The sequence below is a fragment of the Danio rerio genome, chromosome 12, assembly GCF_052040795.2.
Source record: "Danio rerio strain M-AB ecotype USA chromosome 12, GRCz13ab, whole genome shotgun sequence".
Lineage (NCBI taxonomy): Eukaryota > Metazoa > Chordata > Actinopteri > Cypriniformes > Danionidae > Danio > Danio rerio.
The window spans coordinates 25,250,776-25,267,861 of NC_141032.1; the positions used below are offsets into that span (position 1 = coordinate 25,250,776).

Here is a 17,086-nt window from a genome sequence, read left to right on the forward strand (position 1 = left end):
CGAGGCACATCACTCGCTCCACATCCTCAAAGTCAATATTTTTTAAAGATTGTTTTAGCGCAGCCTTATTGTACACTACCTTGACAACCAGACCATAATGCAGAAAACAAATGTAAACATGCCGGAGTTCACACAAACGCAATATTTCCTAGGATACTGGGTTAGGATTGCGTGAGTGAATGCCTCCTAAGTGAGCTAGGATTTCACTGCGAGGCTCGATCTTGACTCGAATGTGTGAAGAGTGTGTCTGAAGCTTAGATCTTCTGTGTAGCACATAATTACTGAGCTCAGACACAGCAGCGACAGACCTGATGAAACGTCTGTGCAACAGAACTTTCCCTCTAAACAGCTGAGACGTTTCATATGCAAAGTAAACAACTTGTATGATGTTACATGATGTACTTGTTTAATCACTGCTCACAGTATTTGGGGGTATCGTAAAGAAAACAACTCAAACTTTATAAGACAGAAAAATGTAAAAGAGAAGAAAATTCGCATCAGTTTACTCCTAATTTCTGTAGTTTTGAGTTGTTAATATTTAAAGTTCTGGTGTGATTTGTCCTTTTTTATTTGACATATTTTTGCTTGTTTTTGTTTTGCTTAAATTTACTTTGTGTTTTGTTTTGATTTCTGTCTTTATTTTATTTTATTTATTTATTTTTTTATATTATGTTATGATTTTGTCAGCTCACATTGATAGTTTTGTGTTGAACAATTCATCTGTGCATGACATTAAGAAAAAAAAAAGTGTGCTCTTAGAATTTAAAATTAAAATGTGCAAATGCACTTCCTGTTTATTACAGTTACATTGTCAGATTATGTGATTTTGAGGTATTGGGGGAATATAGGGCAAATAGAAATGGTGTGCAGAATTTTAAAAATGATGGTGCATTTTCTGATCTTACTGAATAAAATGCCTACTTTATAACATCCAATCAGCTTGCAGTACAAAAAACAAGCCACGCCCACTGTTTTCTCATTTAATATTCCTTTTCTCAAGGAACTGCATCAAAATATGAACAAAAACAGCCACAGCGTCAGTTCATGTATGATTTTGAGTTATTGGGCATGGGTAACATACTTAACCACACCCCTCCAACTGTCAGTTTTGACAACAAACAGAAATGGTAAGGAGAAGGAATCTGTTAGGTTGTAATAACTCTTCTAAAACCCTTTTCCTGAATCTTCTTTCTGAATGAAATGCCTACTTTACTATATCTAATCAGCTCGCAGTACAAAAACAAGCCACACCCATAATTTTCTCATCTAATATTCCGTTTCTCAAGGAACTGCGTCACAATCCAAAATAAAAAAAAAAAAACAGCCTCAGCTTCCAGTTTATAGGGACTTTAAAGGCACACTCACATGACAATTTCCACCCCATTGACTTACATTTATACATGCGTATCCAAATAAGTGAGAATGGAAAGTAAACATAAGCTTGAGCTAAATAAATTGTAAAAGCATAATGGGTAATTTTGCGTTCTAAGAAAAAGGTCTATATTTGAAGGTGTGCAAGAAGTTTGTGCATGAACAGAGGAAATCGGTGCGCAAACAAAGACTCGCATGTTATTACATATGTTAATACTCGCTGTATTACATAAATGCGATCTCAACTTGTAATACTGCGCTCACGATAATTGTCATTGAAATAACGTCATAGGTAGTTGGTAAATCCTAGAAGAAATACTGAGTACCATTTGAACAGATTTTGAATGGTCAAAGTCTAGCGTGACCACGGCTTACGTTGAGTTGCTTTGCAGTTTTTATTTGCTTCGCTTTGTTTAGATTTTCCCTTGTTTTGATTGGTTGTTCTTGCATTTGTTTCGTTTTAGTAATTCTCATCATTCTAACGGCATTCAAAGGTTGTTTACAATGTGCTCTTTTGCTTTGTGCTGCCTTGCTTTACCAAGTAAATGCCCTTTAAAAAGACAGAAACATTGCTACCTATGCATTAAATTTGAAAGTTCTTATTTGTTAATAAATGATTTTGAGTGCAACATTAAGTCTTTCCCCGCCATTGATGAGATATCTCTTTAATTGTGAGACAACATTTATATGCCATTGACAAGTTTTTAATCTGTGGTCTAGGTGTATTACCCTACTTATAGGCACATGTCTGGTGTGTCTGAGTTGTGTTTTGTCATGTGGTGTGCCTTGTGTTTGTTCCATGTGCTTTTGTTGATTTCATGTGTTTCCTTTGTTCTTTTTTCCCGCCGTTTATACCCCTGTGTTCAGTTCATTCTTTGTCTGTTATTGTATTGTTACACCTTGATGTCCTGCATGAGTGGCATGTGTCTGTTTATGTAGTAAATGTTCTTTTTGTAAATAAAAATGTAAATCTTTAAATGTAGATAATTTTTTTTTAAACTCTGAGTCTCTAACGTCTGTGTGAAAGCCTACCTGTGACACTTATAGCCCTAGTGCATGTCCAGAATGAATTACAGAAATTCTGAGTCTCCCAGGTACAAATTTCAAACACGATAAGTAAAAATTGTAGGCCTGATTGAATGTAAAAGAAGGAGTTATACAGCCAAGCAAGCACGCATTGAAAGTCAATATTGTTGCTGTGCTTTTCTGTACAGTGAATTAATTGTATGACAAGTTTAGATGTGAGAAGTAGGTGAGGGAATCAGACATGAAAGGTTAACCCAGGCTGCTGAAACAGACTCCATGCCATTCTGCTACATACGAAAAGAGGGAAGTTATTTGTAGGATGAGACAGAAGTGAGCGGCACAAACTGGGCATTCCTCTTCCAACCACAGAGTGTGTGTCCTCCCCCAAGACATCTAATCAAGGCACCAAAAACAGAGTGTGTGTGTTTGGAGGTCACTGTTAAGCACAGGGGGATGATAAGTGTTCAGTCTGAATGTCTCATTGTGTGCGGACGCTCATGTAAAGAGAGAGAGATGCAGCCAACAAACATGCAGCCTGTCAGAGAGCCAGCAATATCCCTGCAGTCGTAATGCCTGCACTCGTCAATTAAAGAGAGAAGGAGAGATGTAAAAGAGAGAACTTTAGATAGGATGTTTTTGTGTTGGTGCATGTACACACTAGATTGTATGTGAGTGTTTGTGGTTGAGTCCTGACGCCCCATTGCGGTGTGTTAATCACAGCGTGCATGACTGTCTGTAAGCCTACGCGTCTGTCCGGTTAACTTAAACACAGAGGAGGATTCACACACGAGCGCTGCGCTCCACATACCCCGACCCTGATTTATGGTTGCTATACGATGCTATAAAAATGTTTGGAGTGTTGCACTGACTGCCTTGTCATAAAACATGCACACTTAAGCATCCTGTCTGGTCTGTTCCTGCTACATGCTGAATGCAGTTCCTTATAAATACCACAACGCTTCATACCAAACAAATTTAGCACGAAAATAGTGAATTTGTCTGTGGTTGTTTGTTTTAAATGCTTGAAGGGATTCACCTTAAAATGAAATTTCTCTTATAATTTACTTACCCTTCACTTGCTCCAGACCAGTTTGAGGTTTTGTTTGAGGTTGAACACAAAATATTATATACTGAAGAATATTGGAAACCTGTAACTACTGACGTTCATAGTATTTGATTTTCATACTTTGGAAGTCAATAATTACAGGTTTTCAGCATTTTTAACATATCTTGTTTTCTGCTCAGTAGAACAGAAAACTCATGAGGTGGATTTCCCAAACAATGACATAACTCGCGGCTGAACTATCTAAGTACGATACATCGTTTTGGAAAAGAATGATGTACTGACGAGTGTTTTCCCCAAAATCGTAGTTTTTTTTTTTTTTTTTTTTGTCGCAGATCCATCGTTTGAACCACACTAGTTGGAACGTAAAATGTTAGAATGTAAAACGTCCAAAATGATGCTCTACATGGGGTGGAGTAAGAACTTCTTTATAGAAAAAAAAACATTATTTCTGTGCAAATTATATTGTTTTAAACGCAGACGCATTTTTTTATTTAAAAAAAAAAAAAAGCTATTATTAGTTTACATAAAAACATGCACTCACTTTCCATATAAATTGAAATATATGTAAAGGGCACATAAAGGGTCAATGTTTCCTTTGCTAATATTATTGAGAATATTTTTTAGAATACTTTTATATTCTAAAATACTTTGAGAATACTTTTTTTAATCATTCCAAGTTTAAATGTTGATAGGATTAAAAGGAAAAGGGCATAGGAGGGATAACTGGGAATAGTATAAAACCAGGAATTATGCTTCTATCTACAGCAGAGGTGTTGTTGCAAGCGTACAAGTTTGCAACGCAGTTTGCGAATGTTCATTGGAACGATAGATTTGGAAAATGGCAAATTAATTAACTGTTTGTAACGACGGAACTTGCAATCTTAGTTGGCTAACTATGGTTTTTGAAAACACACCCCTGATTTGGAACAAGTAAAGGGTGAGTAAATTATGACAGAACAAGGCAGTGAACAACGTGTATTAAAATCTGTGTAACACATGACTAAGCGGATGCATATTCTTAAATATACACTCAAATTCTGCCATGATCATCTTTTTCTCTTAAAAACAAACTTCCAAGTCCCTTTGTATTAGCAGTTTAACATTTGAACAAGGTGTGTGGATTATTATTATTATTAATTTTGGTTTTGATTAAGCCATTTGGAAAGATTGATTGTTCAAATAATATTACATGCTAAATTGGCTTAAAGTCAGCAATTTTAAGTTTTAGTGCTGCAATGATGAAATCTACTTTGAAGAATTGTGTAATGTTTTGTCCATATAATGTAAGACAGTGGGTCCAAATGACATTCATTTTATGGACATGAAGCACAGATACACTTCCGGTCAAAAGTTTGAGGTCAGTTTTTCTTTTTATTCTGTTCATCAAGGCGACATTTTTTAAATGTAATTTTGTTTTTAATGATTAAATATATATATATATATATATATATATATATATATATATATATATATATATATATATATATATATATATATATATATATATATATATATATATATATATACATATACTATAAACTTTTAATAACTACTTTCTTATTGTATGTAGTTTCAAATTAAATTATTGATCCAGTAATTATTGCTTTTATTACTATTAATAATAATAATAATCATGTGACTCTAAAGACTGGAGTAATGAAGCTGAAAATTTTTAATTCTTCTTTAATATTACTGGAATAAATTATAAATCTAAATTACAAACTACCATTATTTTTATTCATTCATTTTCTTTTTGGCTTTTGCCTTTAATAATCTGGGGTTGCCACAGCGGAATGAACAGTCAACTTATCCAGCATATGTTTTACACAGTGGATGCCCTTGCAGCTGCAACCCATCACTGGGAAACATCCATACACAATCATTCACACACATACACTACAGACAATTCAGCTTACCCAATTCACCTGTACCACATGTCTTTGAACTTGTAAGGGAAACCAGAGCACCCAGAAAAAACCCACACGGGAAGAACACGCAAACTCCTCACAGAAATGTCAACTGAACCAGCCGAGGCTCGAACGAGTGACCTCTTGCTGTTAGGCGATTGTGCTACTCACTGTGCCACCATGACGCACTAATTTTATTTTATAGTGGAATAACATTTCACAATTTTACAATTTTTACTGTATTTTTGATGAAAAAAATCACAGGCTTGGTGAGCAGGAGAAGCTTATTTTAAAACATTTAAATATCCCACTGGCAACAAACTTTTCACTGGTAGTTATTTTTATTTTTATTTTATTTTATTTTTTTAAAGCTCCCTTTAGGAAATACTTCAAATTTATAAGACATAGTTTTCCTTTAGAAACAGTTCAGTATTAATGTTTCCATTCAGGGACTTTTTGAGGAAAAAGGTTTAGATAGAACATCAAAATATTTATGGAAATGCTGATAAGTGGTAAACTCATCCAAGACGTTTACCACCACAAAAATACTGAGACAACACATTCTCTACAGTTTTCCTATTAGTGGTCAATCAAATGTGCATTTTTGTGACTGACTGTTAAAGTCTGCATTTGGTAAAAAAAAAAAGAAGAAAAGAAAAGAAAAGAATAATAGGATGTCATTATTTACACACCCTCACAGACTGGCTTTATTTCCTATAGAAAAAAAATACATTTTGAAGAATGTTGATCCAACACAACACTGGACCTCGCTGACTTTGTATGGACAAAAAGTGCACTGTATAAATAATTATGCTCAGTTGTATTCACAGTGTATGTGCATGAGTGTGTGCATGTCGTACCATCAGAGCAGGAGTCATCACTGCTGACGCTCAGCCTTTCTGCATTGCCCTGGACGTATTTGTTGTAGAGTTTGATCCTAAGCGCCCAACTCAAGTCAGGCTGCCTAACTGTGTTCTTCAGTCGCCGTCGAGCATTTGCAAACCAGTTAGACACCTGAAAATAAAACAGAGAGAGAGAGAGAGAGAGAGAGAGAGACAGAGACAGTGAGTGTTAAAATTAAGGTAAATATAGATAGATAAACAAAATAAATGAAAAATAACTTCCTGAAAATGTTTATTTTACATGCACTGTGTCAGGTTTAAAGATAATTGTCCAGGGATTAGTGGTAAAAACATGTTCACTTTTCACAAAATTAAATAAAATGTGGCAATAAAGAATGCAACAATAGGATTTTTATTTTTTGGCCATTATCTGTTTTTAACAAAAAACAGTTTGAAAGATTTTGATACTGATACTGGTTAATTGTATGCAGTACTTGTTGTTTTTTCTTCTTCATTAAATTGGCTTTAGAACATGGATTAGATTTATTTAACATTCAACTTTCCAGCGTTTTAAGAGAAGCACAGATTTTCAATATTTCTTTTAAGGACACTAGCTTTTATTTGACATATAATAACATTTTTTTTAAATAGACTTAACAAATAAAGCCAGTGCTATTGCTACGTGTAAATGATACATTTTACTACTCCAGAAAAGTGCAGATGGTTTCTTGTATTTTGAAAAACCAAACCAACCAATGGTTTTGTGGCAGTTATTGAGCATGGTGCTCAGCAGCTGCTTTACCCAAGAACATCTAATATTTTGTACAGGTTAGGTTTAGTCTTTTGCAATTATTTAATGAAATGGCTTAGAAAAAACATTGGAATTCCTTCCTATAATTAGTAACCCATAAGTGTCTGCATTTTTCATATTATTGCAGATAAGTTGATCGCTTTAAGCTTATGAAAAATAAGCCGCTAAATATCGGTGGCCAATACACTTAGTGGCAATGTCTTATTTTGTTGATTCATACATTACAACAATTTGAAAACTCCATTCAATTTTTCAAGGTTGTCATTCACTGTAAAAAATGCAGGGTTCCACATAATTCATTCATGTTGACCCAACACAAATTGATTTAGTTAACCTAACACTTTTAACAAATTTATGTGGATTGAACATAAAAAATTAAGTTGTGAAATCTCAAGAATTGTGTTGTTTCAGCTCATTGTAATAGAGTAGTTTGAACGAGCAAAAAATAAATAAATTTTTTTGAGTGTCGAAAATTACACACCATCCATACCAAACATTACCATAAACATAAACTAAAAACATGTGGCATTGTGCATTATTCAAAGAAACCATGGCATTTTACCTGGTTTTTACATGCCATTATTAATTTTTAAATAAATAAACAAAAAATTTTTTGACTAAATAAATTTGAGCAATTTAAGCACATTAGAAGATGTGATGTGTACACCGCTTGTGTAGCTGTAGTTTATAAATCATGTTTTATAATAAAAGTGTTTTGCTGAAGTAATAACACAGAAGTGAGTCTTCATAAAGGGACAATCTGCCATATTATCTTATTTTTTTTTGAAAATGGATGCAATTTATTACCCTTTTACTGCCTCTAGTGTTCATTTCAGCAGAACTACAGTGCATTTTGCAAAAAAATGTCAGTTGAGGAATGTTTTTCCAATAAGGCTGGGTAGAAAAAGACGCAACAGATCTTAACCTGTAACTCGAGTGTTTCTCTCCTACGTACAGCATGTCTGTCTCCCACAGAAACACATGTGTCTGGACTAAAAGACCCAGATATTTCTTTATTTATTAGGACACTATGTAAACCATTAAAAACAGAAGGCTGATGCCACACAGATATCCAAGGCACACTGTGAATGTAACATTACATTAATTCCTCTTCAACTGAGACGGTGACGACCTGGGTGCTTATTCTGGCCTCTGCCACTCTCACCTAATAATATTCCTTTTCTTGTGCCCGATGTCTGTCTTTTTGCAATAAAAACAATATTTGACCCAGCCTTCTCCATTTCACAGAGACCATTAGATGTTATACTAGGAAAACTTTTCATGCCTGATACACTTCAAGCCACTTATGACAGGCATTGTGCTGGGCCACTTCTTTAAAAACGATATTTAAGCCCCGAGTTTCCTGACCTCTGCTTTATATAAAGTTCCTAAGAGAAAACAGACATATTACTTATTTTAAAAGGGTCAACAGAGGCCAGTACATTTTGAAGAAACTATCATCAAGTGTATCTGTACTACTAAAGTCCAGAGATGTTCACGTCTTGTTAAGTTACTTTAGCATGAGATTATTTGTTCGCTGAAATTGAGCATCAGTTTTGTGTTTGAAAATCTTTTTTTTTTCCTTCTCTATATTGCAGTGTGGTCTGCTCACATTTTTAACAAAGGGGTTCTTTTCATGAATATTAGAACCAGATTAAATTTTAGGGTCATCCAGACTAGCATCCTAAGGCTGGGCCAATTCTTAACAAATTTAGAGAACATGTTTATGTCTTCACGTATATACAGAGACACAGACTGAGACAGATATGTACACAGAAACCGACACTCAGCGCAGACTTGAAAACACATATGTAAAGAGTTAAACACAAGCCAGAATGCCTCTGAATTAAAAATATATTGGCTAAATGATAAAAAAAGAAAGAAACTTTTCGCTTGCACCTCTTGTCTGGAATGAACACCTCAAAGTAAAAAAGAAAAATGTCATTTTAACAATCCTTCTGTCAGGAACTAGTAGTTCTTGGTAGGACGCCTGTGGAAAAGTTGTGGAAAATTAATGTACCTGCACAAGTGTCATTTGTGAGCCAAGCGCGAGAAGAATTTTCTCTGTTTTAGTGGGGTAAGGATTGTCCCTGTGTTTGTAGAGCCACTGTTTCAGAGGCCGGGCCATGTCCTGTAAAGCTTGCCGTTTATGCCGTACCTTTCCTGGGTTTTGACGAGACCTGTGAGAAAAGCAAGCAGACACGTAAATCTCCTGACAATTATACATGACTGAAGAATTGGCACTGGTGTGGAGAAAGTCACACTGCATATATTTCACATAGCAAATGATTTTTATTTATTGTCAAATAGTAACTAACAAAATATTAATCTAAATGTGCCATGCAGTGAGATGACCAATGGTCTTTTGGTGATTGTTTAAAAGTTTTACAAATGGGAGATACTGTATATAAAGTATTACAAGAGATATTTAAAAACGCAAGATATTTAATAACACTGTAATTGTTGTTTTAATCATATGTACCTGATATTATCGGTCATATCACTCACTTTGCACACACACAAAAAAACTTTTTTGTAAGTTAAAAAGCAGTTAGACTGCCCATATAACCATGAAATAAAATACGATATATAGCTATAAAATCTGATATTTCACTAATTACACATGATAAAATACTGACACAATGCATGCAAACATTTGTGCATCTTAACACTGCAGTTTGTTTCTGAAGGAATCTGTTTTTGAACTGATCATCGGAGCCAATGATTCGTTGATTAGTCATAAAGGCAGCCGCTATAGCTTCTTTTTTTTTTTTTATTAATCATCCATCTTAAAACATTTCTGTAAATTGTTGATTCAATGAAAACTCATTAAGACAGGAACTTGCTGCCACCTACAGGTGGTTTTATAATGTATCCATGATCATCTAAACCAGTGGTTCTCAAAGTGGGGGTCGCGAGAAAATGTGTGTGTGGGGGGGTGGGGGTTTGGGGGGGGGGGGGTGTCGCTTGGTTATTTCCAATAATCTCATATATTTTATTAAATATTAAACTATTAGATTTATCACATTTAATCAATTATTATATTTTATTTGTGGCCCCTGGGGTTATTATGATAGATTAACATAGCAGCATTTGCTTTAGTTGCAGAACATTGATTTTGCAGTACAATCAAAAACTTTGACACCTTTATGGCACTCACATACATTAAAAATGAATGCCATGACTGAACATGAAGGATGATCTCCAATAGGCTCGAAATCTCCAAAATTAAAACAAGAATAGTTTTGTGCTATAAATATTGTGCTCACTATTCTAATTAAGTGAGGTTAATATTAAATTAAACAAATGAATAATGATTAAAATAAATATTTGGTTGTAAGACTGTTGCACTTTTCTGTGTTGCCAATAGCATATGATTATATAGTTCCTATCGTTGTGTGTGCACCATTGTGTGCAATATTTGTATGCTTATAACCAACTCAGAGCATAGTGGGGGTCGCGAGTCACTGGAGTTATTATTTTAGGGCTGAAAAGTTTGAGAACACCTGATCTAAACAGCCAAGGTAGTCATAAAACTGACAAATATATTCATACTGTATGTTAAAGATATAATTTCGGTCAATATCACTCACCCCTAACCATTAAATATTGCAATAGAAGGGAATAATTAATAGTTATGTCCTGTGAAATGAGCATTATCAACACAATCTTATGCATTCATAAAGTGACTATGGTGAAATCTGTTGATCTTTATGCTAAGTGAAGATGTACTGTAGTGCATTATCATCGATTCACATTAAATATTACACTAGGTCTTTACTCTAGGTTCCATGTGAAAATATGTTGAATAAAAAGCCATTTTATATCAAGCATTACAGAAGTTATGAATGTTACAATATATATACTTTTATTTCTTCAGATTTCTTAGTACTTAAGTCAAGAGTATTCAGCTTTTCTGACTTTCTGACTCTGAAGCCCCTAGTTGTAAATGACAGGCCCCCAATATATTTCTGCTACTTTTCAAACTTTTTGTGAAGAAATTACGGTAGCGGTGATATACATTAAATAAATAATTATGTTACTTTTGTATTTTTAAGAACAACATTCTGTCTCCCTCTAAGTATCCTCATATAGTTCCAAACCCATTATAAAGTTAATCCAAATGACAAATTAATTTTTTTAAAGAGATTTCTGTTCTATCGAATGTCTGTTCTCCAAAAACATTTACAATTTTTAGATAGAAAAAGTTTAAATTACTGCATCTTTTCATTGCTTATTAATTCACATGACTTTTCTAGTGATTTAAGATTGCAAAAATCTTTAAATTAGATGTACTTACAAGTAATAAGTAGCAATTATAAATAACTACAAATGAACTTTTAACAGCTTGATATCACTCTGAAAAAATATATAGTTGTTATGTCCATGACTTTTAAGACTGCAGTAATGTCCATGACTTTTGCCAGACATCCCACTGATGAAATGCTCTCATTTCAAAGCATGCGGACCCCTTGTCCTCAAGTAGTACAAGTGCTGAGCAAATGCAATAAAATAAGACATCAACTTAGTTACCAGTTGTAAATTATTTTAAATCATTTTAGGTATGTTGAAGCTCCCTGGTGAGCCCAGCCCCTTGTTTGACACCTACAGTCATAAGTGGTTCTCTAACAAACAAATAAATAAATAAACTAAAAAATAAAACCCGTTTTTTGGAACTTTCAGACGAACTCCAGTAGGCCAGCATCAATCTGTTTTTCCTCTAATTGGAGTCTGTATTTTAGGAACGAACAGAAGCTGGTTATTTAAACCTGTAGATGTCAGTATGGCGCTGTTATATCACCTTGTTATCTTCAAACAACCTGACTGCACATTTAACATATTTTCCCTCAACGCCCCGTGGTTCATGTTCAGCAAATATTTCCCTTGTAACCCAGATCTGTATTAACAACCCAAAGAAAGTTTTCTGCTGCCTGTTCTCGATACGGGCGACACACACCTCCGTATTTATATTAATAATTTTCATTAGCAGCGATATTCCCCTGGAGGCGAGCAGCGCGGCTGTACTGTTGTCCTATTGGCTCCGCTTACACGCGCAGAAATGAGCTTCAATGCGCGCGAGCCAGACGCACCCGCAGCGGAGGATGTTTGCATAAGTTTTTCACAAGACATCACTTTTAGGCTCGGTGTCACCGTGCATCGCAGTCCTATAATGAAGCACTGTGTTGTCTGCAAATAAAAAACAGGTTGGGATAAACAGCTTGGGGCGGTGAGGCTGAACTCGCAGGGCAAATAAAGGATGACACGGTTTCCCTCACTGCAAAAATATTCGTGATTGACTGGACCACACATACAGTTGAAGGAAATGTTTATTTATTAGAAACAGACCTGGACGTGTTTTAAATTCGCTACCGAACACGAATGACCTCATGTACCCGATCGACAAGCCCCTGCTAATTCAGCACCATCGACAGCGACTTAATTGAATTGTGAATATTAATTTCCTGCAATTCTCTTTCTGAGACCTCAACGTATCCTAGATAAGAAGTCGCCAAGCAGGCTGTAAATTCAAACCATATGCTCTCAAACCACAACTGAGCTCAAAATCTATGGAAAGAAAACAAAAGGACTGTGAAAAGTCAAACAGTTGGACGTGCCACCGCTTTTCACCGCTTGGCCCTCAAATTGAACAACTTGATGTTTATCTTTAATAAGGTTCTCCGTGCTGTCACGCGCTTAAAAGCATTAACAGCGTTAAAATGACCACAGATGACTTTAACAGGCAATATGCACTTTCACCTCTAAAGTATTTTTACAGAATGTTTAGCCTAATTATTCACGTCAATAAAAAGAAATGTTTAAAGTCCCAATTATTTACAGTGAAGATGAAACCTACTCATTTTAAAAGTCCAGCCAAAGCGCCCGCAGCCATTAAAAACATTTGAGAACAGAAAATCTAATTAAAAGATGATAAACAAAAATATGTGCAAGCTCATCAATAAAATCACATTCTACATTTTGGAGGTATGTAATAATGTTTAATTATAAAGCATCTGAGGTAAATTTCAGAAAAGACCGTGAGGTCTTCTGACATGACATACCCTGATCTCCTGTGCCGTATAGCGGAGCTGTCTTTGAGGACTGGGCTGCTGGAGAGCAGGTCCGGATGCTGCCCGTCTATCACCTCTAGATAATTGCGACTGCTTCTTTCCACCTCATTCGCCTTCTCCTCGAATAAGACCTGGCTGCTTAACTTATTAAACACAATTGTGTTCATCTTTGGTATATTAGTCCAACTCCTTTTCCCCCGTGTTTCCGCTGAAAGTGCTTGGCAGCCGTGCGGATGTCCTACTCAACGGAGCCGCAGCGCCCTGTCAAAATCCTGTGAAGCAGAATAAAATGACAATTATGTTCTATGTCAGCCGTGAGTTGACCCAGACGTACATTTGGAAACAATATTCGGCAGCATAACGACGGTATTTTTAAATGTACCGTTAATAGGAGCAATAAGAATTTAACCACAACAAACGCGCAAAAGTCATTCAGCGCGCGAGTCTGACAGACTCTAGTGAGGAACATTAACCAAACTGATGAACTTGGTTTGTTTGTAACTTCTGTAGAGTTTTGTTTATGTAAACTTTGCACAAGTATTCAGAATGAATGATGCACATTTGGCACATGCAGTTCTATAATTCTTATTTGACCGGTCAGTAACACAGTTCATTTCACAAGACAATGTGTATTTTAAATATAGAAAAATGAATGCATTTGCTGTTTAATTTCATGTAAGCTCTAATAAACGTTTTGACAGCACTTAGGGGTTTATTTACAACTCAGTACAGCAAGCATCCTGCAAAACTTCACATAAACAAATGTCAACAATTTGAGGTCATTGCTGTCCAGGGAAAGCGATGAAATAAACCAAACATCAAAACTTAATGAATCATCCCTTTCGTGCAGTTGAATGAAAGTGACCCGACAGAGTGAAAACATTTACAAGTCATGACTGAAAACAGTTGTGGAATGTGGGCTGAATGCGCGTACCTGTGTGTTCCTCCTTCTGCGTCTTTCTGTAAAGTGTAATCCAGTTTCCAGTTTCCCATTCCCTCTCACATGTTCTCCGCTCTAAGATCCTGCGCGCAAACCACACGAACCGCTTTCGCCTCTGCGCTTTATTCAAGCGCGCCCGGGAACATGAATCCACGACTCGTCTCGTGTTTCCCAGCTAAGCGGCTCAGACGGCGAACATACTGTGAATGTTTTATGCCGGTTCCGCCGCCGTGCAGGGGGAGGCTACCGGGACACAGCCAGTGCAACAGTGTATTCCCTTGTGTGGGTTCACGTCTGGACCGCGTCCATCACCCGACTGAATGAGAGTTGTATAGAGTTACTAATATCAGCCAGAGCTGGTGTGACTGCACGCAGTTTATCACAAGCAGCTTCACCTCAGTCTGATGGGCAAAACAGACACAATTCTGACGTGCAACAGATTTGTAGTCTCAAGTGGAGAAACAAGTCATTTAGATGTAGACTGACTGCTGAAGGGAATACCATATGAATTTATTATAGGAGAAATATTAGGCATACTATATCTGCTGATATCAAATTTCCATTTTAGTCTAGAAACTTTCAATTAGCTATATTGTAACCCGTATTGAAGACGTTTTATAGCATATTATGGGCAAATTCTTACGAGAATTAACTAGCCTATTAAAATTAACTAAAAATAAATAATATTTAATAATTGTAATATTTTTAATAGTAAAACACCATTGTTGTTATTAAAGCTGGAGTTTTACAAATGGTAGGCTAATCAACATAATAATATAGTGATGATGATGATGATGATGATGATGATAGAATATTGTTGCTAAACCTTTTTTTAATGCTTGCCCAGTAAAAAAATCTGGTTGCCCTGTTTTGTTTTGTTTTTTTTAAGTTGAACCAAATTAACCTTACTTGGTTGGCATTGAATTTAAATTATGTTAAACTGACTTAAAACAGCTTGCATAACTTACAAAATTGAACATGAACTTAGTTTTATAAGTTATGAACAAAAAACACACGCTGTCATGACTAATTGATCATAGAAACAAAATTTTGTTTTTAGTTTTTCAATCTAAACATTGCCCTAAAACCTGAAAGCAGTATGACATTAAAAAACGATGGGAATGCGGCCAAACAAGATTGATTGATTGACTTATATCCTATTTAATTATTTTGAGATACAAGCTCAAATGTGACAATTTTTTAGATTTATAATACCCAAGTTTTTCTAGTGTTTCAGCTCAATATTATTAATAAAGAATTATTGATTAATTATTATTCATGCTCATTGACTTCATTGCAAAAATGTAACGCTTGAAAATGTAATCTAATATATGTTACATATAATACTCCATATCAAATGGCATGATATCTTTTAATAATAAATCTGGTTTTATTCCCTGTAATAACGGGAGACCTCGCGGAAGTCTGGGTTCACCCAAAACGCTTACTGCTAGGACACAAAATCCCTCAAGACCTCACTTTTATTGTCTTAACATTTCGAGAGCGGGATCACTTCAATGAACATCCTAATTCTTTTCCAAACATGGTTAGCGAGGTCTACAATTACTTCTATTCCAGTTCGCTCGAGAACCTCTATAAACCAATATATAAACAAATTAATTACATCAACGCCATGTGCGACGCTTTATCTGGAGACTTCGCGTGCTGAGGAAACGCGGCTCGCGTGAGTTCTCTCGCGAGCGTCGATGTGAATCTGGTACCCTCTCATTTTCCCAAATTACACGACTTACACGTCGCATTGAATGCCATTGACTGTGTCTTTCGGGTTTATCCAGGGTAGTGTTTGGAGGTGAAGTGACTAAACTCGGAGGCACATGTGTGCTCCTTACGCCCCGTATAATTGGCGTGTTCCTTTTATTTGGGTGTATTTTTACCTATTTAATGAACAAACTCTCCCGGACATCACCCGGATGACTCACAGCCCCAGTGAATGCAATGGAGAGAAAGGGACAGTTATGCTCGACCGCAATCAACCACTGAAATGATGTCTTTTCTCTTATTCTCTCTCGCCTGTCCGGATTTATGTGGTCGCCCACATGTTTACTCTAACGGTGGCATATCCAGACTGACCACATACCCTTGGGCAGGTACAATCACACATCACTCAGTGGTGTGCTTCATTCTGTGGGATGCCTACGGCGTAAAGGTGTGGTAGTGGGAGAGATAATGTGCTCTCTGAAGCCTCGCTGATAGTGTAATGACCCACTTCGCCAGTAAACGGCCCTGGTTCTTTGGGTATCTGCCAGACCAAGTGTCTTATTTAGGATCTAGGTTTATTTGTAGTGTTTCTATTCTACCAAAGTCGCAAAACAGCTTCTCATTTTCAGTGGCTGATGAGAACATACAAAAGACTGGGGATGAGAGTAAGGCTATTGTATTTTTTTTTTTTTGAGGGACAACTTAGTGGTTGTTCATGCTAATCTCTCAAACTTTGATACATTGTATTGCAGCCATATTTGTCTTCTAAAAACAAAATGCATTTAAACTTCACAACTACACAATCACAGATCCTTTGAGTTAATGCCAATTACAAAGAGTTCTGTTGTTGCAAACCTACAGTACTGCATGATTTGTTGCTGGAATATAACTATTAGGTAATTTGGTGCAATAATATCCTGACTGTCTAGTAATTTATTAAAGAACAAAGTGAACTATTCATTTAGAAATTTAACACTGTAACAAATTGCTGTGTGTGTGTGTGTGTGTGTGTGTGTGTGTGTGTGTCATAGGTCTCAGCATGAGTACACCCCATTTCCATCCATTCATTTTCTTTTTGGCTTAGTTCCTTTATTAATCCAGGGTCGTCACAGCGGAATGAACCACCAACTTATCCAGCATGTGTTTTACGCAGCGGATGCCCTTCCAGCTGCAACCCATCACTGAAAACATCCATACACACTCACTCACATACATACACTATGGACAATTTAGCTTACCTAATTCATCAATAGTGCATGTCTTTGGACTTGTGGGGGAAACCGAAGCACCCGGAGAAACATGCAAACTCCACAAAGAAATGCCAACTGACCCAGCC

At 36.0% G+C, this 17,086-nt stretch overlaps 1 protein-coding gene across 1 annotated transcript in view; it reads right to left on the minus strand.

Annotated features, from left to right (window-relative positions):
* mkxa (mohawk homeobox a) overlaps nt 1-14,129 on the minus strand; it is a 47,496-nt gene extending 33,367 nt beyond the window's left edge. The window contains 4 exon segments of the mRNA NM_001098733.2: nt 6,231-6,384; nt 9,044-9,203; nt 13,083-13,363; nt 14,026-14,129. Of these exon segments, the coding sequence (NP_001092203.2) occupies nt 6,231-6,384; nt 9,044-9,203; nt 13,083-13,258 (490 nt within the window). The 5' untranslated portion in view covers nt 13,259-13,363; nt 14,026-14,129.
* Between the last annotated feature and the right edge of the window lie 2,957 nt (nt 14,130-17,086).